General features: G+C 38.0%; 1 protein-coding gene across 11 annotated transcripts in view; it reads left to right on the top strand.

Annotated features, from left to right (window-relative positions):
* The window catches only part of SCMH1 (Scm polycomb group protein homolog 1), a 146,401-nt gene that overhangs the window by 68,772 nt on the left and 51,249 nt on the right, over nt 1-26,380 (top strand). For 8 of the 11 annotated variants that reach the window (XM_033114029.1, XM_033114036.1, XM_033114030.1 and 5 more), the window contains 2 exons: nt 10,356-10,444; nt 15,030-15,273. The exons of 2 other annotated variants lie outside the window; for them this stretch is intronic. In XM_033114029.1, the coding sequence (XP_032969920.1) occupies nt 10,356-10,444; nt 15,030-15,273 (333 nt within the window). Of the gene's footprint in view, nt 1-4,817; nt 4,864-10,355; nt 10,445-15,029; nt 15,274-26,380 lie in introns of all 11 variants that reach the window. One more of the 11 variants, XM_033114033.1, reaches the window with a different exon arrangement.

Here is a 26,380-nt window from a genome sequence, read left to right as displayed (position 1 = left end):
GAACTGTACCTATAGTAAAGCACCATGTGCAGATTATTTTACAGGGAAATCCTACAAAACCTTAAAGACCAGATAATCTCAGTGCTACTGAGGTTGCTGTGGGTCAGCAGTGCCCCACAGAACTTTCTGTGATGATGGAAATGTTTGCATCTGTGCCATCCAGTATGGCAGTCACCAGCCACCTGTGGCTGTTGAGCTTGAAGTGTGGCTGCTGCAACTAAGGAACTGAATTTTTAACTTCATTTCATTGTAATTTAGAGCTTAAAAGCCCGAATGGTTGGTGACTACTGTACTAGACGGCACAGTTCTAGGTCATAGAAAAAGTAGGAAAATATCCAAATACTTTTTGAGGCACTTAGAACTTTGATACCTAAACTTGATTTAAACACACACACACACACACACACACACACACACACACACACGAGTCATGTATGAATATTGTTACAAAAATCCTAAATAAAATATTAGGAATTAGAATTCAACATATTTAAAACAATAATTAATTATGGCAAAGTAAAATGTTTTTTCTGATAATGAAAAGAAGACCTAACTTTAGGAAACTCATTAATGGAATTCACCATGTTAAGATAAGGAAGAAAATCATATGAACTATGACAAAATTCAGTACACTACTGAGGACTCATGTTTCCCGATTTCAAAACTTTTGCTGTAATGAGGGTAAGGGGGATCAAATATGTGGTGATGGAAGGAGAACTGACTCTGGATGGTGAACACATAATGTAATTTATAGATGATGTGATACAGAATTGCACACCTGAAATCTATGTAATTTTACTAACAATTGTCACCCCAATAAATTTAAAAAATAAATAAATAAATAAATAAATAAATAAACTTTTGCTGTAAAACTACAATACATAAGGCATTGTGGTATTGACATAGAGATAGACATATAGGTCCATGTATTAGATTTAAGAGTCCAGAAATAAACCCATATATTTTTGCTCAAATGATTTTCAATAAAGATGCCGAGACAATTCAATGGGAATTTTCAACAACATTCAGGGACGACTGGATATCCACATACAAAAGAATGAAGATGGACCCTCCCTCCACACCACATATAAAAATTAACTATTAAGTGGGTGCTAGACTAAAATGTAGGAGCTAAAACTATGAAACTCTTAGAAGAAAACATAGGAGTAAGTCTTGGATTAGGCAATAGTTTCTTAGATATGGCACCAAAAGCACAAAAACAGAAGAAAAACTAGATAGATTGGACCTCATCAAAATTAAAAGCTTTTGTGCTTTTAAAGCACTATCAAGAAAGTGAAAAGACAACCCACACAGGAGAAAATAGGTAAATCCATAGAGGCAGAAAGTAGATTAGTAGTTTCCGGGGACTGGGATGAAGGGAGAAATGGGAGTGGCTGCTAATAGTTCTGGGGTTTCTTTTTGGAAGAGTGATGAAAATATTCTAAAATTAGATAGGTAGAATGATCTTTGCACAACTCCAAATTGTATACTTATGGGATTTGAGTTATCTCAGTAAAGCTGTTTTTTAAATCATATCTATTCAACAAATAGTGTTGGGAAAACTGGATATCCCCATGCAAAAGAATGAAATTGGACCTTCACTGTACACCATATATAATAATTAACTCAAAGTGGATCACAGGCCTTATTGTAGGAGCTAAAACTTACAAAACTCTTAGAAGAAAATGTAGGGGAAAAGCTTCATGACACTGGATTTGGGATTGATTTCTTGGATATGACACCAAGAGCACAGACAACGAAAGAACAAAATAGTTAAATTCAATTGCATCAAAATTTTAAAAATTTTGTTCATCAAACAACCTATCAACAGAGTGTGAAGGGAACTCATGAAATGGGACAAAATATTTGCAAATTAAATATCTGATAAGGGGTTAATAACCAGAATGTGTGTGTGTGTGTGTGTGTGTGTGTGTGTGTGTGCGCACGTGCTGAATACATATATACATATTCTGAATATATATACATATATATTCTGGTTATTAACTATATATACATATATAATCTCCTTTAACACAAAATACAAAACAGAAAAAACTACCTCATTTACAAATGGGCAAAGGATTTGAATAGACATTTCTCTAAAGAAGATATACAAATGACCAATAAGCACACGAGAAGATGCTCAGTATCACTAATCATTAGGGAAATGCAAATCACAACCAAAATGAGATAACCATTTCACACTCATTAGGATGGATGGCTACTATCAAATAAATAGAAAATAATAACTGTTGGTAAAGATGTGAAGAAATTGGAACTCTTGTGTATTGCTAGCTGGGGATGTAAAATGGTGCAGCCACTATGAAAAACAACATGGCAGTTTCTTAAAAAATTAAAAATAGAATTACCATATGATCAAGGGATTCCACTTTTAGGTACATAGGCAAAAGAATGAAAGCAGAGGTCCCAGCAGATACTTGTATACCTGTGTTTAGCAGCATTATTCACAATGCCCAAAAGATCAAAGCAACCCAAGTGTCCATCAACAGAATGGGTAAACAAAATGTGGTCTATGCACACAATGGAATATTCCCCAGCCTTTAAAAGGAAAGAAATTCTGACACATGCTGCAGTGTGGCTGACCCTTGAAGACATTATGCTAAATGAAATAAGCCAGTCACAAAGGACAAATGCTGTCTAATTCCAGTTGTATGAGGTACCTAATGTAGAGAAATTCCCAGAGACAGAAAATAGAATGGTGGTTGCCAGTAGCTGGAGGGAAGGGGAGGAATGGAGAGTTATTGTTTACTGGGTACAGACTTTCAGTTGAGGAAGGTGAAAAAGTTCTGGAGATGGATGGTGGTGATGGTTGCACAACAATTTAAATGTACTTAATGCCACTTTTGAGAAAGGGGAAATTTGTGTGTATATATACACATACACATATATACTATACATGAATTTTGTTTTTTATGTACTTACTTAGTTTTATGAAAACAAACACAGGAATGTTAAACCAGAAAATACTGAAAACGCCACTTACTGGGAGTGTTTGGGAATATGGTGGAAATTATAGGAATGAGAGTGACACTTCTCTGAGAATACCCTTTTATATTCTTTTGACTTTTGAATTATGTAGATGTTTTACTTAATAAATAAAATTAAACCAAAAAAAGATGAACAAAGCATATCCTAAAATTGATTACAAACAGAAACAAAGTGAACTGTGTTTCAAATAGATATCATAATCACATTGAGAAAATAATTAAATCAAATAATCTGAACAATGAACCTTCACAGTACATCCTTAATGTGCATATTTTAAAGAGAAAGTGGAACTGCGAAGAAATTCTGACCTTTTCTTAATATTGTTAATGGCTTTGCCATAATCTGAAACTATTTTGCATGTATTGAAGATAGAGCAAATAAGTAAATAATATGGAATGGGAGCACATGAAGAAGAACCGTGCAGTATAGGATTTGATTGGAGATATCTGTATGAACTCTAAACTTTAACATATAAATATATTTATATGTATGTAGCATATGTGTATATTTTCCAAGCTCTGTCCATTGAAAAGGGCTAGAAGCAATGACACCCCAGAGATATTTCAAAGCAATGAGCACACCTTGATTTTGGTTTCTAAATCCCATTCTCCACTAAAATGAATCAAGCTCCTTGGAGAAATGGCTGATTCCAAGACTGAGCCGAAGAGAAAATATAAGGTGAATCTGGAACATCTTATTATGCCAGAAAGCAAAGAAGTCTCAAAGAATGATGGGGACATATCAGAAGGAAGGACACAGGAGCCAGCTTGAAGGGGTTCTTACTAACCAAAATTGAAACAATATGAGTACCAAAAAGAATAATAAAAATAAAAGAACAATGATAATAGCATCCATGGGTCCCTAATGATACACAAAAGGGAAAAAAAATCAAAAGTCACAGGGAAAGGTCTTCTTTACAGAATGCCAGCTAATAAATATAAATGGAATGATAGAAAATTACCATTTTAGTTGATTCAGGGAAGGATAATCAATGAATGCTAAACCCAGAGTGTAAAAAGCTTATTGGGGAATGGAGTATTCACATAATCTCAGAGTTTCTTCCCACTGATTGCCCATTAATTACAAAGGGAAACTGCAGTGGTAAAATCTGTCAGTCACCCGTAACAAGTGATCAAATTTAGTTTCAATAATTTGACAAACTGACATGTGCCTCTTGAAATAATGCAGTGAGACAAACTCAACATCACCTGTATAGTATTTTTGTCAAAACCGTTTAGCATGAATGTAATTTCATCAAGGGAACAATCAGAAAAAATCCAACTTGTGGGACATTCTATAACACAGGTAGCCCAGACTTTTCAAAAATACCAATTTCATGGAAAACAAAAGGCAACAGGGCTATTCCAGATTAAAGGAGACTAAAGAAACATGACAACCAAATGCAATATGTGATTCTTGATTGGATCTGGTATTTAAAAAATTTAAATATCTATAAAGAATATTTTGAGGACAATTAAGAATATTTTTAACTAAAATTATTGGGTATGATAATGTTGCAGTGTTAAAAGAGAATGTCCTTGTTCTGGGGACAAATGTACTGACGTATTTAAGGGTGAAGTGTCATGATGTCTCTAACTTTCACATAGTTCAGAGGAAAAAGTGTGTATAGATATATGGAAAGAAAATGTGGCAAAATGTATTAATTATTGAATCTAGGTGAAGGATACATAGTTCATAAACTGTTTTTGCTACTTTTCTCTAGGTTTAAAATTTTTCAAAATAAAAAGTTTTAAATAAATTATATATATAATTATACATATATATGTGTGTGTGTTCATGTTCCCCAGGCCTCCTCTGGACCTCTCCCCAGAGTTGCTGAATCAGAATCTCTAGGTAATGGGGCTTGGGATTCTGCATGGTACATGGCTCTCCCGAGACTCTTAACGCAATTGGTCTATCTATATTTGGAAAGCATTGCTCTAGAAGAACACTTCTCCATTAAAATCTTGTATGGGGTGTGTGTGTGTGTGTGTGTGTGTGTGTGTGTGTGTGTGTGTGTGTGTGTGTGTGTGTGTGTTTTCTGTTCACATAGGAACATTCATTACTCCCTTGCAGAGTCCTCCAGGGAAAAATGGTAGAAGGGTAGAATGATTTACAGGTGACGTTATCTCAATGCTGCCAACCTTTTCCTCACATCCCATTGTTTTACTGACCTCTTTTACTACTCAAGACTGATTCTTTCTTCTAAACAGGGCTGTCTGGATCACCAGTTCTCAAACTTGGCTGCCAGTTAGAATCACTTAGGGAGCTCTTAAAAATTTCAGTGCCTAGGCCTTAGATCAGTAAAATCAGAATTTCTGGGGTGATACCGATGTTTTCTTTAATGCTCCCCAGGGGATTCCAGTGTCCAAGTTTGAGAGTCACTGGTCTAGAGCAGAAGCTGGCCTCTGCTGAGGTCCCGAACCAAGCGGGTCAGGGTCCCGGTACAAAGTTCGTACTCAGCAAACTTGGTCACGTGCTCCAGTGTCTGTGTGGTACATTGACTTGAAAGGAACCCTTTGCATGTTCCTGTCACTGCTCAGCTTCCTTTGCTAAGTAACCTTTAGGGCCTGTCAATAAAAAGGGGGGTTTAAAAAGAAGCATATCTCATTTTCTGGTCACAGAAATTTGAACTCTGTTCATAGAAATTTGTGTGGGGAGGAACACAAAAAGAAAATTGTAGAGAGAAGTAATTTTAACCGTGGTGGCTTCAATGTTTATAAAGCTAATTTTTAAAATATTCTCTGAACTCCTTTTTTCCTGCAGCAAGTTTCCTGACATTGCATAATGCCAGAACCGTCTGCATGTATGCAATTATCTCAAAATTAGTCACAACTGCCACCCCCAGTTAAATTAATCTGAGTTAATTTGTGTTTAAATGTGTATATGGGGGTGTAACAGCAAAGTGGTCATAGAGTCCTGTCACAGTCTTTCCCAAATACAATCACTGCTTCATGGAACACAGTTTGTTCAGCATCTTTCTTCCAGTTCCACTTCTTGTTTCTCTCACTCTTGGGGAAGAATTTAGAGAGACTGCCAAACCTGGGTTTGGAAACACTGCTTTAATTCAGTGTTCTCATCTGACGAAGACAGACACAGGGAAAGGAAAGTGAGTTGTCCAAAGTGGTACAGTGAGTTAGTGGCATGTTTCTGTATATAGATTTGTACATATACATGCATGTAAAGCTCCCCTGGGAGGAGAGAAGAGTTGGGACTGTCATGGAATCATCTTGACAGCCACAGAGTCTAGTAAGTCCACAAAGCTTGGAATTACTACATAAGACAATGGCGGGATGGGGAGGAGGGCCCATAACATGTGGTTCCTGTGTGAGTGCTGTTCTGGTACTTGCCACCAGAGGGCATGAACTATAATTAGATTCTAGACCTGTTGATCTGCATGTAAGTCCAGAGCTTCACCAGGTCACTGTTGAGTTGAAACAGCTGAAGCCTAATTTCTTCAGTGGTCCCACCATCTTGGGAGCAACCGGAAGCTCTTTTTGTAACTGGTTCCATATCAGTAATTTTGAGGTAAGCACAGAACACTTGCAGCATGCCTAGGTTTTGAATTCCAGAGACCTGGCTTTGTAATATTAGCTCAGCCACTTACTAGTTTAGTTATGTGGCCACTGGTAAGTTGCTTTACTTTGACTTTTAACATTGAGTTTCAATTGCCTCACCTGCCAGATCATTAAACTCTGCCACCCATGGTTTTTGTGAGGATTAATGGACTAGCATGATAAAGCGTCCATCAGTTCCTGGCCCACGATTGAATAAGTGAAGATTTTTTTTCTTTCTTCAATAAAACTCTTATGGAGCTTGTAGTTGGAAAGTACATATACATTACAAGGAAAAAAGGAAGGAAATTCAGGCAGTGATAGAGCTAAGTATAAATCAGAAGGGATCAGGATTTTGGAGGCTGTTTTAGGTAGGGTAGTCTAGGAATGCCTCTGAGGAGCTGAGATTTCAGCAAAGAGCTAACTATGAAAAATTTGAGGGAAAGGAAGGGTGTTTGAGGCAGAGGGACACAGCTTGTCAGGGGCCTGCACGTGTAGACCTGTGTGTCAGCCAGTGTCAGCTAAAGGAGTTGCAATAATACCAGCCCCAAAGGATATGGAATGTTGTGTGGCTTTATGATGGCTATTGTTTCCACTATGCTTTTTGTAACATTCAAATAGCCCAAGGACCCCACTACCACCTTCAAAGCCTTGCAGAGATCTGGGAAACCCTGATTGACCGCTAGATCTCTTGAAATCTAGTTTGCTTTTTGTTCAATCATGAAAGCCCTGTTTATATTTTGAAATCTATATTGGAATACAAATTTTTGACTAACATAATCAGGGTAGAAGGCTGTCATAGTAGTCTAGGCAGAGTCCGACTATGGCTTAGATTGGGGTGGTTAGTAGTGGGTGAGAATTATAGAATGGTGAGAAATGGTTTGACTTGGGATACAGGAGATGAAAGAGCCATCAAGACTTGCTGATTAATTGTATTTGAGGGGTAATAGCAGGGGAGGAATCAAGGGTGACTTAGTCTAGGCTTTTTGGTCTGATCACCTGGGTTTAATAAGCGGTACCACTAACTGCGATGAGATGACGGGAGGAAAGGCAAGGTTTGGAGGGGGTAGCGAAATCAAGAGTTCTGTTTTAGACTTAACTCATTTTGAGATCTCTTGGCATCCATGTTGAGTTATAGAATAAGGCCGTTGGAAATATGAGCATGAAACTCAGGGCAGAGGTTTGGGCTGGAGATATAAATTGGCAATCTATTTGACAGGAAGATGGGAGGAAGCAAGAAATGTCCACGCACTGAGGTACTCCCACTTTCAGAGGTGAGGATTTCTTACCCACCTCTCCTTTTCCTTGCAAACACCCCAGGCCATTGCTTAACTTGAGGATACCCTCAAATTATTGTTTTTGTTCTTCTCTTCCTGCTTTCACAAATTTCTGACTTTAACTTTTTTAGTGAGAGAGAGGGTGTGGAAGGACTCAGTGATGAAATATTGGAACATATTAGTGTGATGATTAATGAAGGCTCTGGAGATGGAGGACTTGGGTTTAAATCCCGCCTCTGCTGTTTACTATCTTAGTAACCTTGGATATTTTACTTAGTTTCTCTACCCTCAGTGTTTTCGTCTGTAATAATAAAAATAATAGCCAGCATTTTCTAACACTTATTATGTACCAGGTAGCATTTCAAGTCCTTTGCATGTGTTAATCTGTCTAATCCTTAGAAGAACCCATTGAGGTAATTCCTATTCTTATGCCACTTTATTGTCGAGGAAACCAAAGCCAGCGAAAGGTTTTGTAATTTGCCAAAAGTTACACACCAGGTAGGTGTCAGCTAGATTTGAATCGAGGCAGCCTTGCTCCCGAACCCGTGCTGCTTTTCTCGTATCTAATTCACAGAGTCCTAGTAGTGATTAAATGAGATAATGCAGCTAACATGCTTAGCACATGGAGCCTGGCCCATAATTTGTGCATAATCAGTGCTTCCTTTGGGAGGCAGCATGGAACCAGATGAAAAGTCCTTATCCAGCCTGACTCTGCAAGAGCGACTTACAGGACCATGAACAAGTTTCCTAGCCTGTCAAGACTTCAGTTTTGTCATCTATAATACACAGTCTTTACTGAGGTCCCTTTCAGTGTTAAAATTCTCTCAGTGAACCTCCCCAAGACAGATGATGGATTCATTTGAATTTGGAGAAATGGGGGGATCCTCACATCACCCTGGCGTTGGGGAATAAGGTAGCTCAGTAATTCCATTCCACAGCTAGGTAGTTAGAGCTGTGTAATAGGCATTCCCAACAAATCACATAGAATGAGGGTGGGGTCTTTTCCAAAACAGTGAAAAGCTAGACAAGCCAAGAAATGAGTAGTGGCAGTTTTAGACTCCGTGCCAGGAACGTGCACGTTGCTGTCGCCATTGCTGATGTGAGTGGGCTGCCCCAAGAAATCTGACCGTGGGAAGCTTGGCTTAGCCTCGCCAGCTTGGAGTCTAAAAGTTTAAATCATATGGCTGGTCATTCTCTTCTTATTTCCAGTTTCTCCTCTCTTCTCACCGTTTCCCCTTTAATTTCAGTTATTCATTAATACTTAATCCCAAAAGCTGATTCTTCCTTTTTTATTTTACCTGCACTCTGATAATTTAACTTAGTGGTTTAGAAGGTGGGCTTAAGGGCCATCGTGCCTGGGTTTCAATACTGTATTTGTTCTTTGCTCACTTTGAAATCTTAAGCAATTTACTTTGTACCTCTTTTCTCATCTATGAAATGAAGATATGAAGATAGTATCTGCCTCACTGGGTCGTCTTGAGGATTAAATTAGATCGTCAGTAGAAAGTGTTTGGCACAGTGTACCACACAGTAAACGGCTCAATGACATCAGATACTGTTATTTCCAGCTCTGCAGCTTTGGTGCCGCCTGTCCGTTCTTTTGTCAGGAATGGGAAAGCTCAAGTAGACTGGGAGACTGAAAAAGCAGGAGGTTTCGGTGTATCAGGATACAGTTGAAGCTAGATTAAAAGAAGAACTTGGAGAGACCTAACTACTGTAACGATCTTAAATTTACAATTTCTTCATTAAATGGTGCATTCTCACTGGCTTTTCCTTGCTGAATAACTGGACAATTAAACTTCTTTTTACTCTTTGTAAAATGAATATTTTGGGATAGGATGATCCCTTCCATCTTCATCATTGCCTGATTCTTAATTGTTTAAGTAAAAATGAATATGAAAAATGTTTTGTACTGTGTGTGTGTGAAAGAGTAGAGTGTGTGCGTGCCAGAGAGAGAGAGAGAGAGAGAAAGAGAGAGAGAGAGAGAGAGAGAGAGAGAGAGAGAGAGAGAGAGAGAAACAGTGAGTTTATATTGAAATAAACCAAAAAGATTTACTTGTATATTGAGTTTATCAATTGGCATATTTGGTTTTTTCTTAAGAGATCATTAAGAAGAAGAATTTACCTACTCTACTGTCTAGATCATTTCTAAGTATTTGTTAATCCTATCTCACATCTGTTTTGGATTTTTCAAGGAAAACGTTTTAGGCACTATGACATACCATCTATAATACTTGTGTTGGAGTCAGGCAACTTGGTTGGGGACTTTGTTCCACTGCTTACTTTGCAACATTACACTTGGGCAAGTTACATTCCCTCTATGGGCCTCATTTCCTCACCTGTCTAATGAGGCATCTCTTCTATTTAACCTTTAAGTCCTTTCCTAACAATCCATGATTCTGTAACTTATCACAGCATATTTTGTGGCAGGAGTAGCTGGATTCCAAAGGGAAAACTTGATATGGCCATTCCCTTTGAAACATATTTTATCTGTTACCCATTATGTCTGCTACAGGATTTCGGCTGAATGCCTCCTCTTGGCCCATGTTCCTTTTGAAGACGCTAAATGGAGCAGAGATGGCTCCCATCAGGATTTTCCACAAGGTACGGTGTCCCTCAGATTTCACCAACTCCAAACTGCTTAAAGTCAAATGCTTACATTCTTTCAATTACTGAGCCTCTGATGTTTATATTATATTTATGGCCTGAGGATTCCTTCTCAGAAACTAGTAACTAGTTCTGCAGAAGGATTTTTTAGTACCGTATGAAGTAGCAATTTTGCCCAGAGGAATATTAGACTATAAGTTAGGATTCCTGGTTTTTGAGTCCCAGCTCTGCCAATAATAAGCTATGTCCTTTTAACCTCGTGTATGAAGTAGGGTTCTGTCTACCTCACAGGGTTGTTAAGTTAAAATGTGTTTTCTAGTAAAACACATAAAATATGATGGAAATCAAAAGGAGCTGTTCTTATAGATCTTAGAATTTCATAAGGTCCATATGCTAAACAGAGAAAAAGAAAAGCGACGATTTTTTGAGTGTGTATGTACAGTATGTACATACTGTACAGTATGTTTGGAGTTTATATATACTACCTCATTTAATATCCACAGTTCACTTTCTGAAACAAGAATTACTATTTCCATTTAACAGTTAAGGAAACAAATTTTTTGAGTAAGGAACTTGCCCAAGATCACATGGCTAGTAAGTGGTGGAACAGGGATCCCAAACCTGCATTCATTTTTCCTTATTCTCCAGAGATGAGGCACTCAGTCTGCTCTCAATTGCTTTAATGAGGTTAGAGTTACTATAAAGGGGACAGATTAGGGTTGTCTACACTGCTATTAAAGTCTAAACCCTGAGAGCACTCTGGCTCCCAGAATATAGTCTATGGGGCAACTTAAAAACCCTTTCACTACAGAATATCTCAAAATATTGGCGGGGAGGCAACATATTCTTTTAAATGCTTTGCTGAGCTTACCAGAAACAAAACGCTTCAGAGGTCAGGATGAAGAAAGCAAACCAGAGTGTTGCATGTATGTCCTGACCCCACAGGTGATTCAAGGGGCTTTGCCAGTCTTACTTTCCAAGAATCTTGTCTTTTAATAGCCGCAGTAGGATAGAATATGAGGCCTTGGCCCCAGCAGGCCATGGGGTGGACCCGAGACTGCCACATCCAAAACCAGATCAGATCCTTCAAATGTTTACTCCTTAGTGAAAAGACTAGTACACTGATGAGGAAGAATCTCTGCCTGGGCTTGATACCACAGTCATCCCACTGGAAGTCCAGGGTTCAGACACTGGACCTGTCTTGTCCAGGAACTCCAGTGTTGTATGGAGATATTTCTGAGTGCCTGACAGAAGCAAACCCAAAACCTCTCTAGAGGGTTTGAATGCTTTAAACCCAGATTTCACAGAAGTCCCCAAAGAAGATGAGTACTGAGATCAGAATTACAGAGCCCTCAAAACAAATCCAACATGGTGAGGCATCAGTAGACACAACAAACAGTAAGATTAGAACCCCAAGGACTTTCAGGTAATAGAAGTATCTGATAGAGATTATAAATTAAGTATTTGAAAATGATTAAAGAATGAAAAGAAGGAATTTTTTAAATGAGAAAAGTATTTAAAACCCTATTTTTTAAAAGACAGATTTGAAAATAAATAAATGAACATTGAGAAATGAAATTTAACCATTAACTTTAAAAATTAATAGGTAGGTGTATAAGCAACTTAGATATAAAGAAGAATTAACTGAAAGATGTGTAAGGAATTTCCCCAGAATGCAGCACAGAGAGGTAAAGAGATGGAAAAATATTAAAGAGAAGAGACAGGGCCGGCTGGTTAGCTCAGTTTGTTAGAGTGCGGTGCACTTAACAATAAGATTTCCGGTTCATTCCCTGCATGGGCCACTGTGAGCTGCGCCCTCCACAACTAGATTGAAACAACTACTTGACTTGGAGCTGATGGGGCCTGGAAAAACACACTTAAAAAAAAAAATGGGGAAAAAAATGTTTAAAAAAAAAATTAAAGAGAAGAGACAGGAGAATCATATTAGAAGGTCCAATAATGCTAAACATGAAATCCAGATATATTCTTAGAATAGAAAAGAGTCAATAGTTGAAAAGATAATGACAGAATCTTCCAGAGTGTGTAATAAAGATATATATACCTTAAACCATTTTGGTATACCTAAGTCAAAAGAAAACATCTGAGCAAGTAATCACAGAATACCTTCAAAAGAATTACAGTTAGGCTGACAGCACATTTCTTGGCAGCAGCAGTACAAGCCAAAGATAAGAGAATAATGTCTTCAAAGTACTGACAAAAACTAGTTATCCACCTAGAATTTTATATCTAGTTAGACTATTTCAGAATGAATGTGAAATCAAGTCATTTTCAAACAAATTAATATAAGCAGATACTAATATAGCTGCTGAAAGAACAACTGAAGAATGTATTTCGGCAAGAAGATAATTGAACCCAGAAAGAAAGAATGAGATGCAAGAAGCAGTGATGTGGAAAGACTAGTTAACATGTGGATAAAGCTAATCAAGCATTGCCTGTAAATGTGTAAACCAATTATAATAAAAGTGATTGTCAGTATAACAATGTGGAACTAAATTATCAAACACTTATTAATTCAGGAGTAGTGAAATAGTCTAAGATTTTTGTATTGTTTGGACTAGAGATAAAGATGAGTTATAGACTTATGTAAGCTATACAGTTAAAATCCTAAGGGGATCCACTAAAAGACTATAAATAGAATGGTTAACATCTGAATCAATGGAGGTGGGGAAAAGGGAAGAAAATTCAGTCAGTTGTAAAGAAGGAAAAAAGAACTTTAAACTATCAAGTAAAATAGAAATGTAGGCAATTTAATAATTGTAATAAATTTAAATATATACGTTAACACAAGAAATGAGCTTACACTCATCAGTGTAGTCAGACATAGATTAGATTGTTTTTACATCTAGCTACATGTTTTTTACAAGAGACCCTACTAAAATATGGTGCAAAAATGTTGAAAGTGAAAGAACATAAAAGATATACCAGGCAAACCTTTATCAAAATCAAGCTGCTGTGAACTATAGTGAAATTAGACAAAGGAGACTTTGATGCTAAAAAGCATTAAAGATGTCAGTATCTAATGATAAAGTACAGTTCACCAAGAAAATAAAACAATTATAAATATACATGCTCCTAAGAAACATAGCCTCAAAGTATATAAAGCAAAATTTGACATAATTACTTGGAAAATCCACAATCACTAGGGAATATTTTAATATACATCTCTCAATAACTGATAAATCAAACAGAAAAATTGGTTTATCAATCAGCATAAGCTAATTAGTGTTAAATGAGTTGATCAGTTTTTAAAAATCAGTTGCATTTCTACTTAACAGCAACAAATGCTTTGAAAATAAGTTTTTTTAAAATACCATTTATGGTAGTAATAAAATTGTAATATGCCTAGAAAAATGTTAGTAAAAAGGATGAGATATTTATAGAGTAAATTTTAAAATCTATATTAAAGAAAAAAAAACTACATTAAAAAATACTTAACAAAATGGAAAATGCTATCATGTTCATGGATGAGAAACCTCAATATCATGCATACAAAGGTTATTTCTTTCCAAATTAATTTATTAATTCATTGGGATTCCAGACAAATCCAAATAGGGTTTTTCTGTGGAACTTGAAAAACTGATTCTCAAATTCATATGAAAGATCAAGGAGAAGGAATAGCCAAAACAATATTGAAGAATGACAAAGTAGAGGGATTTTTTTCTTCCAGATGGCCCATTTAATAAGATTGTTATTGGTCCAGGATCAGACAGTAAAACCAGGGAAACAACAGAATATACGACACTTTTTTGTGAACTCTATCTATGCAATTACATTGTGAATCAGAGAAAGGGAGGAAGGAAGGGAGAGAGAAAAAGAGAGAAGACTCTCTCTAGTAGTGTACAATGTTAAAACCACTTTGGAGAACAATTTAACAATGTTTAATAAAGCAGAATATGTATGTATGTATATATATATATACATATATATATATATATATATATATATATATATATATATCCTATAACCCAGCAGTTTTGCTCCTAGGTATGTACCCTAAAGAAACCCTCCCACGTGTGTACCAAGGAACGAAGTGCAAGAGTGGCCATTAAAACTCTTTTGAAATAGTAAACAATTGGAAAAACCTTAAATGTCCAAAAAAGAGAATGAATCAATTATGATGTATATATATAATGAACTATTGTTAGCAGTTACAATGAACTGGAGCTAAATTCCTCAACATGGATAAATTTTAAAAACATAAAATTGAACAAAGAAAACAAGTTATAGAATGATAGGTACAGTATAATACCGTTAGATAAAATTTTAAAATATGCAAATATACATAAAAACATACCCTGAGAATGGGATTAGGGGAAGGGCACAAAAAGGGATTCAACTTTATCTGTTTCCTTTTACTCTTAAAAATATCTGAAGCAAAGATGTTTGGATTAACAAAGTAATACTTTGGCATACATTGAAATTTATTGAAAAGAAAGACTAAATCTCCATTATAAATCTTACATAGCAGTCACTTTTTAATAATCCAAAGAAAAGTCAGTCTTTTGGCATACATAGTCTCTCTCTTTGGGTCTAGGTCTATGTATTTCTGTTTCTCATCTAGGAACCACCATCACCTTCTCACAACTTCTTCAAAATGGGAATGAAGCTAGAAGCTGTGGACAGGAAGAACCCTCATTTCATTTGCCCAGCCACTATTGGGGAGGTGCGGGGCTCAGAGGTGCTTGTCACTTTTGATGGGTGGCGAGGGGCCTTTGACTACTGGTGCCGCTTCGACTCCCGGGACATCTTCCCTGTGGGCTGGTGTTCCTTGACTGGAGACAACCTACAGCCGCCGGGCACTAAAGGTAAAGGCCCATCTGTAAGCTCTTGAAGTCAGGTCCCCAATGATAATGGAGATTACTCAGATCTCTCAGGGTCAGCATGTCTTCACCAGTAAACCTCACTAGTAGGCAGAGGAGGAGCATGGGCCAGCAGTTTAGGTAAAAAAACAAAGTCTGCCCAAGAGTAATCAGAAGCAGTAAGAATAAAATGTCAAATAAAGCTAGACATGGAGTTTGTGATAAAGTAAAACTTCCTGGCTCTAAATATCTTGGTTGATTCTCAGGCAACCAGCTTCTCATCTCTCTGACTTTTGTTCCTAACCCATTTCTGAGTTTGAGTCATGTGATTCTCAGGGTGTACATCTTCTTCGGGACTCAGGGGCTTTCATAGGAGCTGGAGTAGCATTGCGTTATAAAAATACTTACGATGCACTATCGCAGAATGGAAAAAGCATGGGCTTTGAAGTAAGATAGACTTAGGTTGAGTTCCAGCTCTGCCTTTTACCAGCTGTGTGGCTTTGGGGCAGTTAGTTCACCTCTCTAAATTTCAAATTCCTCATCTGTAAAAGAATACCTACTTCATAAAGTTATGGTGAGGAATAAATAATATCACATGGGTAAATTGCTCACTTAATATCTGGCAAATAACAAGTGCTAAACACATTTTTATTGTATTACTGCTGATATCATAGTAATTATATACTGTTATATTTATTGTAATTGCACCGTAATATATTACTGTATTATATATTACAATACACTATATTATCATTATTATAACACTATTATTATAAAAATAACCACTACCAATGGGAGAATATATATAAGTACTAGAATAGGACAACAGAGTAATAGAATAGTAAATGATGTTTCTAATGATGATGATGTTGGAGCTTATCCAGGATACAGTGTGACACAGCCGCTCTTACGTCATAGAGGAAATAATATGAATCTCATCCCCTTAAGTCTAAAAAGTAATGAATCTGAGGAAACGGAAAGTCACCCGTCTTACGGTCTCTGGGTCGCTTCTAAACTTCTGTCGAATTCATTCGTTCAATTTACCACCTATTTATTGAGCACCTCCTTGTGAACCACACTGAGAATACAGCAGTTACAAAGACGAACAGCAGCACCTCATGGCACTTCCATTCTAGTGGGAGGAGATAGTAAACATTTTGAGTTTAAATAAATAAGTTGATTTTAGATAGACAGTTTCTCATCATCGCCAAAAGTTTTCTTGTTCTTTGTGGAGGGGGAGCTTCTCTAGATACAATTTCTTTTCAGGAAAATATTTCTGAAGAAGTGATAGTTGAATTAAATGATGAGAAGGAGCCAATCAAGGGAAGAGAATTCCAGGCGGGCCCCTGGGACATACAGAGGTACAGAGAATGACTGCTCCAACTATAGGGCACTGCGTGAGGAGAGAGTGGCCAAAACACATAGGACCTTGTAAGCCAGAGTGGGAATTTAGATTATAAACATAGTAAGGAATCAGTACAGGTTACCATGTAGGGGAGTGACAAAATCTGATTTATTTTTTAAAAATCACGTGCACTCGTATCCAGTACATAAAAACATTTACAACTCAACAAATAAAAAAGACCAGTTAACCCAGTTAAAAAAATGGGCCAAAGATTTGGATATATTTTTCTCCAAAGGTATACAAATGGCCAGTAAGCAGGTGAAAAAATTCTCAACATCATTAGTCAATAGGGAAATGCAAATCAAAGCTGTAGTGAGATACCACTTCACACCGTGGGTATGGCCGTAATCAAAAGAGACAGTAGTGAGTGTTGACAGAATGTGGAGAAATGGGAACTCGTATACATTGCTAGTAAGATTGTCACATGCTGCTGCCACTTTGGGAACAGTTTGGAAGGTACTCAAAATATTAAACACAGAGTTACCTGTGATCCCGCAATTCCACTTGTAGGTATATACTCAAGAGAATAGAAAACATATGTCCACACAAAAACATATGAATGTTCAGGGCAGCGTTAATCGTTATAGCCAAAAAGTTGAAATAACCCAAATGTTCATCCTCTGGTGAATAGATAAATAAAATATGATATATCCATAGGAAATACTATTTGGCAATGAAAAGGAATGAAGTACTGATACATGCTACAACATACATGAACCTTAAAAACATTAATGCTAAGTGAAAAAAAGCCAGTCACAAAAGACCAGATTGTATGATTGCATTTATATGAAATATCCAGAGTAGGCAAAAACACAGAGACAAAAATAGGTTAGTGGTTGTCAGGCTCTGCGGGGGTTGGGGGTGGGAATAGGGAAGGATTGCTAATAGGTACGAGGTTTCTTTTTGGGATAATGAATATGTTCTAAAATTAAATAGGGATGATGTTTGCACAACTCTGAATCTAGTAAAAACACTGAATTACATACTTTTTAAAAGGGTGAATTTTATGATATTTGAATTATGTATATGTCATCAAAGCTGTTATTTTTTTTAAAAGTCACTTGGGTTGCTTTGTGAGGAATGGGTTGTGCCATGGTCACATCTATGGACATCTGTGGACCATCTATGGACAAGGAGACAAGGGTGACTAGGATTAGGTTGGTGGCATTGAAGTGGAGGGGACTTGAGGTGGGGGGTGGGGGAAATGAGACCCACTTCCTGCATCGGGGAAGTGCTACTCCTCTATATGCTTCAAGAAGCAAGTGCCGGGCACAGGTTTGAGACGTCAGTTGCCATCCCTCTGCAAAGCCTGTGAGATATCTCTGTGGAAGCAGCAAGAGGAGAACTGCCTTGAGAGAGGTAGCAGAGTCGGTTTTGTTTACTTGAGACTAAAACAGGGTGAGCCTTGTTCATCCAGGCTATATTCAGTTAGGTTTATTTTCTCACTTTCCTGCCTAGGGAACTCAGCTATTTTAATCAGCGAATCTCGCAGAGCAGTTAGGCAGTTCTCAAGAGCCAGAAGAGCTGAGAGTCTTTGTGTCCAGGGTTTGCAGGGCATGCATTCCTTTCTGACTGCACACCGTACAGATAAGAAACATGACTCACTGTGTGGTTGATGTTTCCAGAGGTATTTGCTGACTGTTTTCCTCTCCTCTTTTGTGTGTCTCTGGAGATCTTAGATTTTTAACAGAGATGATCAGAAGGACCAGGCTCAGAAGGTAGAGAGAAGCCTTCTTCCAGTTGGCATTTCCAGACCAGGTCTTTTGGTCGTCATTCCAGCAGCCAGGTGGTTTTCTTCCAACAACTCCCGCCTTCCCCACCCCATACCCTCAGTAGGTTCTGCAATGCATCTTTCAGTAATAGAACCTCAGCCATCTCAGTGTCCTGGCTAAGGAGCAAGTGATACAATGTGGAAAAAATGTGGTTACTCAACTCATTTCACAAAACAAGATGTTCTCTGTGTATTAGCGGTTCTCTTTCTAATCATACTATCTCCTCCTCCTTCTCTACCGCTGGTCATTAGTGTGCAAATGTTAAAAAAAAAAAAATTTAAAGCAATATGAGATTGTTTCTTGCTCGCAGTAAATAGGAAAAGATACCAATATTCATTTAATGTTCTTTCACACATGTTGTTTCATTCTGTCTTCCTGGTAACTCTGAACTAGGTGTAATTATTTTCAGATATGTTTTATTTATGAGTGAAGTTCTGAGGATTAAGTGATATCCGAGTCTAGAGGGAGAGGCCATGGAGACCTTTCAGTAGGACCAGCTGGCAGGGCCATCACTTTGAGCCATATTGCCTTTGCACAGATATCTCCCCTATGCTTTCCCCATTCTCCTTTGGGTTCCCTTCAAAGCTTCACTTGAGACCCTGGATTTTGGCTTCCAGATCCAGATATGAAATAGGAAAGAAGCAGTGTAGTGTCCTGTCAGAGCACTGAACTTGGGTCTAACCCAAACTGGGCCACAAACTTGTTTTATATCTTTGAGCAAGTCATTCTGAATGTGAGAGGTGGAACTCCATAAATGGTCCTTAAGGGCCCTTCCACCCTTGTAACACGGTATAGTTTCCTGATCTTGGGGATGGAAATAAGTGACTCCTATGACTCTCTCTTACTTGGTCCCAGATCCATCAGCTCACCTATCACCTAACTCTGCCCTCCTCCCACATAGGGCTCTGCCTCTCTAAGGGGACACCTGCTTGCCAGCTGTTTCTTCTTTGCTAAGCCACATCCTTTTTAGCTCCTGCACTCCTGAGGCCAAGCCAGCTTTGATGGACAGCAAATACCAAGCTTGCAACTAATCCAGTGTACTTGGTTATAAAAGCTTTTTTTTTTTAGCTCATCACTTTTTGTGTGTGTGACTTAAAATAAAATTGAAACAGAGGCATATGTTACTTTTTAAATTTAAAAACCAAATAAAAAGTTCCATCCACTTAGTATTGCTATAATGCTAATTAGGCCTTTAGCCATTATAATAATCCACTTAACTCTTCCTTGCTCTGATTTCAGGCTAGACAAGCCAGTTTCAGATTTTAGCTTAGCTTCCTGTGTAATTTTACAACAGTAAGAGAACATGCGATCCAAGCTACTTCATATTTATATTTTTATTATAAATTAATCTGTTGCATTCTGAATTATACATCAGTTTTTTGTGACTTCATATAATGTAAGCTGGGTCTGGCTGCTCTCTATATACTGATACAAATATAGGAGTCCAATAGAAATGCTGAGTGTACCTGTTGGAATAAATGGTCAGCCAGGCCTCTTTTACCCATTCAGTCTGCGCTTTCTACCTGTGCTTTTGTACAAAGAGAAAACTTCAAAATCTGACTCAGTGCTGTGGTTGATGTGTAGGAGTATTACCCTGGATGCTTAAAAACAAAACTTTCAGAACATCTCTTCCTTTTTTTCTGTGAAACATTTAAAAAGTGTTTCCCATACTTGATGAATGGTCTCTTCCTGTTGCAAAACTGCATAGGAAACTATACAGTAATCACTTGGGATTCTGGATCAGAAAGAGGATTAAACTGCAGTTCTAAACTCCACAAGAAGAAACTCGGGTAGGGGCGAGAATAACACAAGCAGGGCTAACCTGTAGGTCACACCACATAGATCAGTTCTGCCTGTAGAGTTTATAGCAGGCGGTCAAAACTGCGGCCCGCGGGGCCAACTGCGGTCCGCAATCCATTGTTAATTAGCCCGCAGCAAATTCCAAAAATATATTTAGTTAAATAAACCAGGTGAGGCAATACGTACTTCACCTCGAGTGAGTGGCCCGGCTGTTTGTGTATTTTACTGCCTATGGCCCTTGGTGAAAAACGTTGAAAAAAGTTTGGACACCCCTGGTTTATAGTTTTGTGAGCATATAGACCAATAGAGAATTACGAATTTGCAGTAAAACAGTGCAAAAGGGCCCCTAACCTAGACTGGAGGATTGGAAGTTGGAGGTTAGGGAAGGCTTCCTGATGCAGTGACATCTAAGCTGAGACTTGCAGAATGAGAAGGAAGAGAAAAGAGTTGTGGCTAACCATGGGAACAGAGCAGTGGAGACCTAAGATTAAAAAAGAAAAAAAAAAGTGTAGTTGAGAAACTCAAAAATGTTTAAATGACCAGATTGTAGGGTGTAAGGAGAAGAGTGGAAAGAGAGAAGCGTGGAGAGGAAGGCACAGGAAATGCACAGCTTCCCTTTAGACCATTTTAAGGATCTGGGTCCTTCTCCTAAGGACAGTGAGAGCCATTGATTGGGCTTTAATTAGTGGAGTTACAGGTCGGATCTGTGTTTTAGAAGAACTATTCAGGTAGCAGTGAACAGTTGGGGGGCTTCCAGAAGCTAGAGACAGAGATGTAAATTAACACGCTGTTATAACATTCCAGATGAGAGAGTGAATCGAGGCAGTGACATCGTAGTGAAAAGGATAAGATGGGGGGCGGGGGGGGGGGGGATGGCACATTCTTTAAACAAAGAAGCCAAAACGTGAGTTCTTAAAGTGTAACACCCATGACAACTATTTTATTTATTCAATAGGTAGTTACTAGCACTGCAACATGTAAAATAATGCTGATTTTTCAGTATAAACGTTAATAAGGGAGTTAAAACTATTCTTTCTGTCCTGTCTCAGAAAGGTGTCCTGGTGTCGTTGTTAAATGGAACTAATTTATTAACTTCATCTTTATATCCCCAGCCCTTGGCACATAGTCGTTATTCAGGAATGTTTGTTGAGTGAACTAGATCATGTTGTATTTTCTGATTCCATTTCTATTCATTATCATCTAAAGCCATTGTTCACTTAATTATGAAAGTGAGAGTACTACTGCAATTTTAATAGCACATTAAAAGTTATTTAAGCTAATGTTTTAAATTTCGGAAACCTTATGGCTAAAAATAAAAGTGGCAAGGGCCACTCATCTCGAGAGGCTCATCCCTGAGCCTATATTCACCCATTTCTCTGTCATTAAACGTACGGACACCTCTACACCTGAACTTCCACCCAACTTCTTTTTCTACTAAGCCACAACAAGCAAGAGCATGTCCTCTCTACAGGAAGCTTCTGGCCACCAATATGCCCCTCTTGTCTCCTGAGATGGTGTGTTCACTAACTATGTCAGAAAAAGTGAGAGCACACTGGGTAATTAATGAAACAAATTATTTGGTGTCCTTATTGAGGAAAGCCAGTTGGCTGTTTTTCCTTTTCTCCTTTCAGATATACTAGTTCCAGGCCTTGCCTTTATTTGACATACCATCTCTTCCCTCCCTACACACACACAGAGAGAGAGAGAGAGAGAGAGAGAGAGAGAGAGAGAGAATATCTCTATCCTTACTCCAGTTTTGGTCTTGTACTTTAATCACATCTAGAAACTCTGGCCTTTATTCATCCATCTATCCGGCAATTGGAGAGCAGCCTCCTATTCCATTAGGCTCAGTAGAGTTGACAGAGAAGTGTCTCCTTCCCAGGTTGATTGATTTAAATGAAAAAATGGGTGTGCAGATGCATAGCACCATGCAGACATAGCAGATGCCCACTGTATGTTCGTTATATCTAAATGACGATGCCTAATCACCCCAAGAAAAGAGAACTGCACACACAGAGGCATTATAAGTGCTCTACTTTGGTCAGGAAAAATAAATATATTTATGAGATGAAGTTTGTGCAATGAGCCAGTCCTCCTGTAACTGGTTTTCTCGTACTGTATACTTATGGTACACACAAATAGAACTAAGAATATGGGAAATGAAATGAGTGGTACTAGATTATGAAACAAGGGATTTGGGTTCTCTCACTGATTCTAATTATATCTGCCCAAGGGACAGAAAAACACTGTCCCATGCTTCCCTTCCAGCTCACTTCTCGCTCCTCCTTTACCAACCACAGATGCCTGACAATGGTCGTGATTTTTTGGCATGTGTAATGAAACAGCTGGCCATCTCTCAAACTCCTGGAAATAGTGAGAAATGACTTAGGCAGTTCATAAATTTGACCACACCTGCTGTTTTCTTGGGAATACTTAGACCCCTGTAGTTTTCTTTGGCATGCTTTTATTGTAGCACTGTGTGCCAGCATCAATACATGTCAACTTGCAAAATCCCCTATTTAAATAAGTGTATGTGGTTCTTAGGAAAATTATATTGGAAACCAGTAATATAAACTCAGTGTTATTACATTTTCCCCTTAATTCCCTAGGTGATTTTTTGAGGAAATATTATAGTTATAAATGAGAATTTCTGAATATCAGTAATGCCTTACTAGAAGAAAAACAAAACATAAACATTCATGTATATCAAGAAGATGAGGGAAACTTGACAAAACTTTTAAACAGAACAAAGAAAAACAGCCTATGAAGGTGATATGGCAAAAAGGCAAGAGTTTGGAAGCTTTTTAGATTCATTGTCTTATGCAAAGGAAAAGTGGAATGTGTTCATTTGACTGGAGCTGACCAACAGGTGCTTCGTCACAATGTGCTTTCATGCCACCTCTCTTATGGGTGCCCTAGACTTGCCCAGACACATTAGCAGACCATCTTCTGAGAAGACCTAGCCCTCCACTTGCTGAAATTGCTTCTGAACCCTCTTACCTATTGCCCAGACAGCTAAGGTCAGGCATTCCTCTGAGTTTCAGGTTTTTGAAGCTGGCTTGTGGTCCCATCGTGCATGATTTAATTATTCTTCTGTTTTCCCCACTCTGTATAGATTTATCAGCCTAAAAAGTCCCCAGGAAAACATGAAATGTCTTTATAATTGCAGAGGTCCTCTACTGATACTGTAGGAATACGAGTAATGAGGAAAAGAAGGAGCTGGATATGGAGAACTGAACCTGGATATGGAGAACTGAACGTGTTAACTGAGTTAGATAGGAGCAGGAGGCAACCCATGCTTTATCAAATGAACTGGAATTTAGAGGAATGGAGTTTTAGCTTTGGCATCAGCCCAGCTGGCAGCATATAGCTGAACCCAGCCAAGTTGAGCAAAGCTAATAAAGAACACATCCTCTAAATTACTATGCCAAGACCAATGATACACTGCCATGAATGAAAACAAGATTCTGGTCCAGGAAACTGATAAACCAAATGGGTTTCCCCGTTGTTTTTTTTTTCCATTGTTTATGTTCTGTGTTGTGCAGACACACACACACACACACACACACACACACACACACACACAAGCTGGGCTTACTTACATTTTATGAATCCGTTTCCAATTCCATATGCTATGTTGTTCTGCATGGAAGAGAGATCTGGTAATGAATTCTTTAGGGCAGCTAAGACTCCTAACTAAGAATTATTGGAGAAACCTAGAAGTCAGAGTACTTCTGTCAGATGCCCTTCATTATTATAACTAGGCATGTTTAGTTCTTTATCTTCCTTTATCTGCGGATACTCTCTTGTTTTGTTTATTGGTGTCAGGGTAACATAATGGAAAGAGCATGGACTTTGGAGACCGAAAGGTCTAGGTTCAAATCCTAGCTTTAGCTCTATGTCCTTTCGCAAGTCTTTTATCCTCTGTGAGTTTAGATTCTTCATCTTTAAAATAGCCAAGTGTAATGGTTATCTCAGGAAAAGGCACTTACTTGATTATTTGAGTTGCAAGCTAAAGTGGCTACTCTTTTTTTCATGGAACATCATATTTACTTAAAAGAACAACTGACTTAGATATTTGGCAGACACTTTCTCCAAAATTAAGTGAACTGGTCACTTCAAGGAAGAGAACCTATAAGTATTCGTTGTAAATGATAAATTCAAACTTTCAAGCAAATATTAGAATTTTGGAAAACTTGTATCCACCAACATGAGCTTAACATCTTCCCAATATGTAAAGACTTCAGAGTCACTCTTTACCACAATCTCTCTCATCTAGAAATTATTTTGGTTAAAATTCAGTTAGTTGCCTTCATATTAAATACGAGATGTCAGGAAGGTAAAAAGTCATAGAATCCTGGAATCCCAGAGGAAACCTCAGAAGTCACACAATTCAGGCCTCGCCTGAAGACTATCACCTATAAATATTCATCTAGCCTTTGCTTAAATTCTTCCAGAGCCAGGGAGATTGTAACCTCTCAAAGGATCACCTTCCTTCGACTTGTGATAGCTCTAACGGCTAAAAGTATTCTTTTTTTTTTTTTTTTTTACCTGAAATCTGCTTTCAGTAGTTATCCAGTGGCTCAGATTTTGTTTCTTGTTTCAACTGGAACCTTTTCAGATAGCTCTTGATACTCTTGTTCCTCTAGGTCTTTTTTCATAGATATTTCTGAGATTGGATAGTTTCCAAGCTCCCCATCAGCTTGGACTCTCTTCTTGATCCATTTCAGTTGACAGTGTTGTGCTGAGAGTGAACTCACACAGTAGAGATGGTCTCACCTACAGAATGGAGTAGCACTTTCACTTCCCTTAAAAGGGGTCTATTCTCTGACCTGACTTGTTGAAAATAAGGCATTGCATTTTTTCTGTTTCTCTGTTTTCTAATGGTCACAGTAGATGTTTAATGTTACCTCTTATCTAGTCTCAGCACAAGTTGAATTTCAGGACATAATGGCCATGTGAGGTAAGGGGATTTTCTGGTAGTTTTGTTTTTTTGCTACTGAGGGGTAGGGAATGGTAATTCACAAGATTTGAAAAATTATTTTATAATTCTCTTTTATCATAATAACCAGGCTGTGATAAACCAAGTATTTTCCTCAGTGCAAGTTTTTATCAGATAAGAGGATTCCTCCTCTTTCCCCGTAATAACTTTTCTCCATTCAAATCAGTAGTGACCGTACAGTATCTGATCTGTAGAAATATGCAAGCCTACCTTAGAGCTGAGTTCAGTCACGTCCACACGGTCAGTACTCACCGTATACTGTAGAGCCAGTCTTATTTGGAACTTTCCATGGAAAAGGATGTAGGTCACAAAAATATGTTAAACCTCATAATAACGCATAATTCAAAGAGGTTAAGTGATTTACAAGGACTTGAACCTAGCTGTATGGGTTTCTGACTTCTAAATTCATGTTCTTTCCACTGTATCACGCTTCACTTCTCTATGCCTCAAAGGAAGTTTAGAGACAACCGTTAGGTGAATATCTCAGGTCTGAGATCATTGTAAATAAGATCAAGTGAGTTAATGAATGTTAAAGTACTTTGAGAATTGTGAAGTGTGATTCTCATGGGAGGCGTTTCCATCAGTGATTTTGGAAATGCATAGTGATATCTACCAGAAACTCCAGGGCACTTTTTTGCCCTGCAGGTAGGGGTTCGGATGAGTTTGAAATGTGTGCTGGAAGTAAAATGAGAAGGATCAAGAGTGGGACATAGATCCTTCAAAGCACCAATGAGTAGTTACTGTACATCGGGACAAGAGAAGTCAGTTTTCCAGGCCAGTCACTGCCAGCTGTTCAGCCATAGAAAATGAAATACTATAGCTCTCACAGGGGAAGTCATTCATAATTGAGTAAAGCCACCTGTGTATATAGTTTGTATAACCAACTATGCCAACTGAGATATTTCTGGAAAATTTAACTTTCATGGAAATAAAAGGGATTGAAAAAGCCATCTGGGGCAGTAGGTAGGACCCCCCCAGGATATTTTGAGTATCTGCAGGTTTCTCTGTCCTTTGTTCCACTCCTGGTATAGCTCCTGGTAGTCTGTGCGTTATACCGCTTGGGAGCCTATTTAGATAGGCGCTTATGGTGCCTCCGGTTGGTTCCTTGTACTTTTAGTGATAGTGTGTCACCAC

Source organism: Rhinolophus ferrumequinum, chromosome 9, assembly GCF_004115265.2.
Source record: "Rhinolophus ferrumequinum isolate MPI-CBG mRhiFer1 chromosome 9, mRhiFer1_v1.p, whole genome shotgun sequence".
Lineage (NCBI taxonomy): Eukaryota > Metazoa > Chordata > Mammalia > Chiroptera > Rhinolophidae > Rhinolophus > Rhinolophus ferrumequinum.
This window is presented reverse-complemented; position numbering and strand designations above follow the sequence as displayed.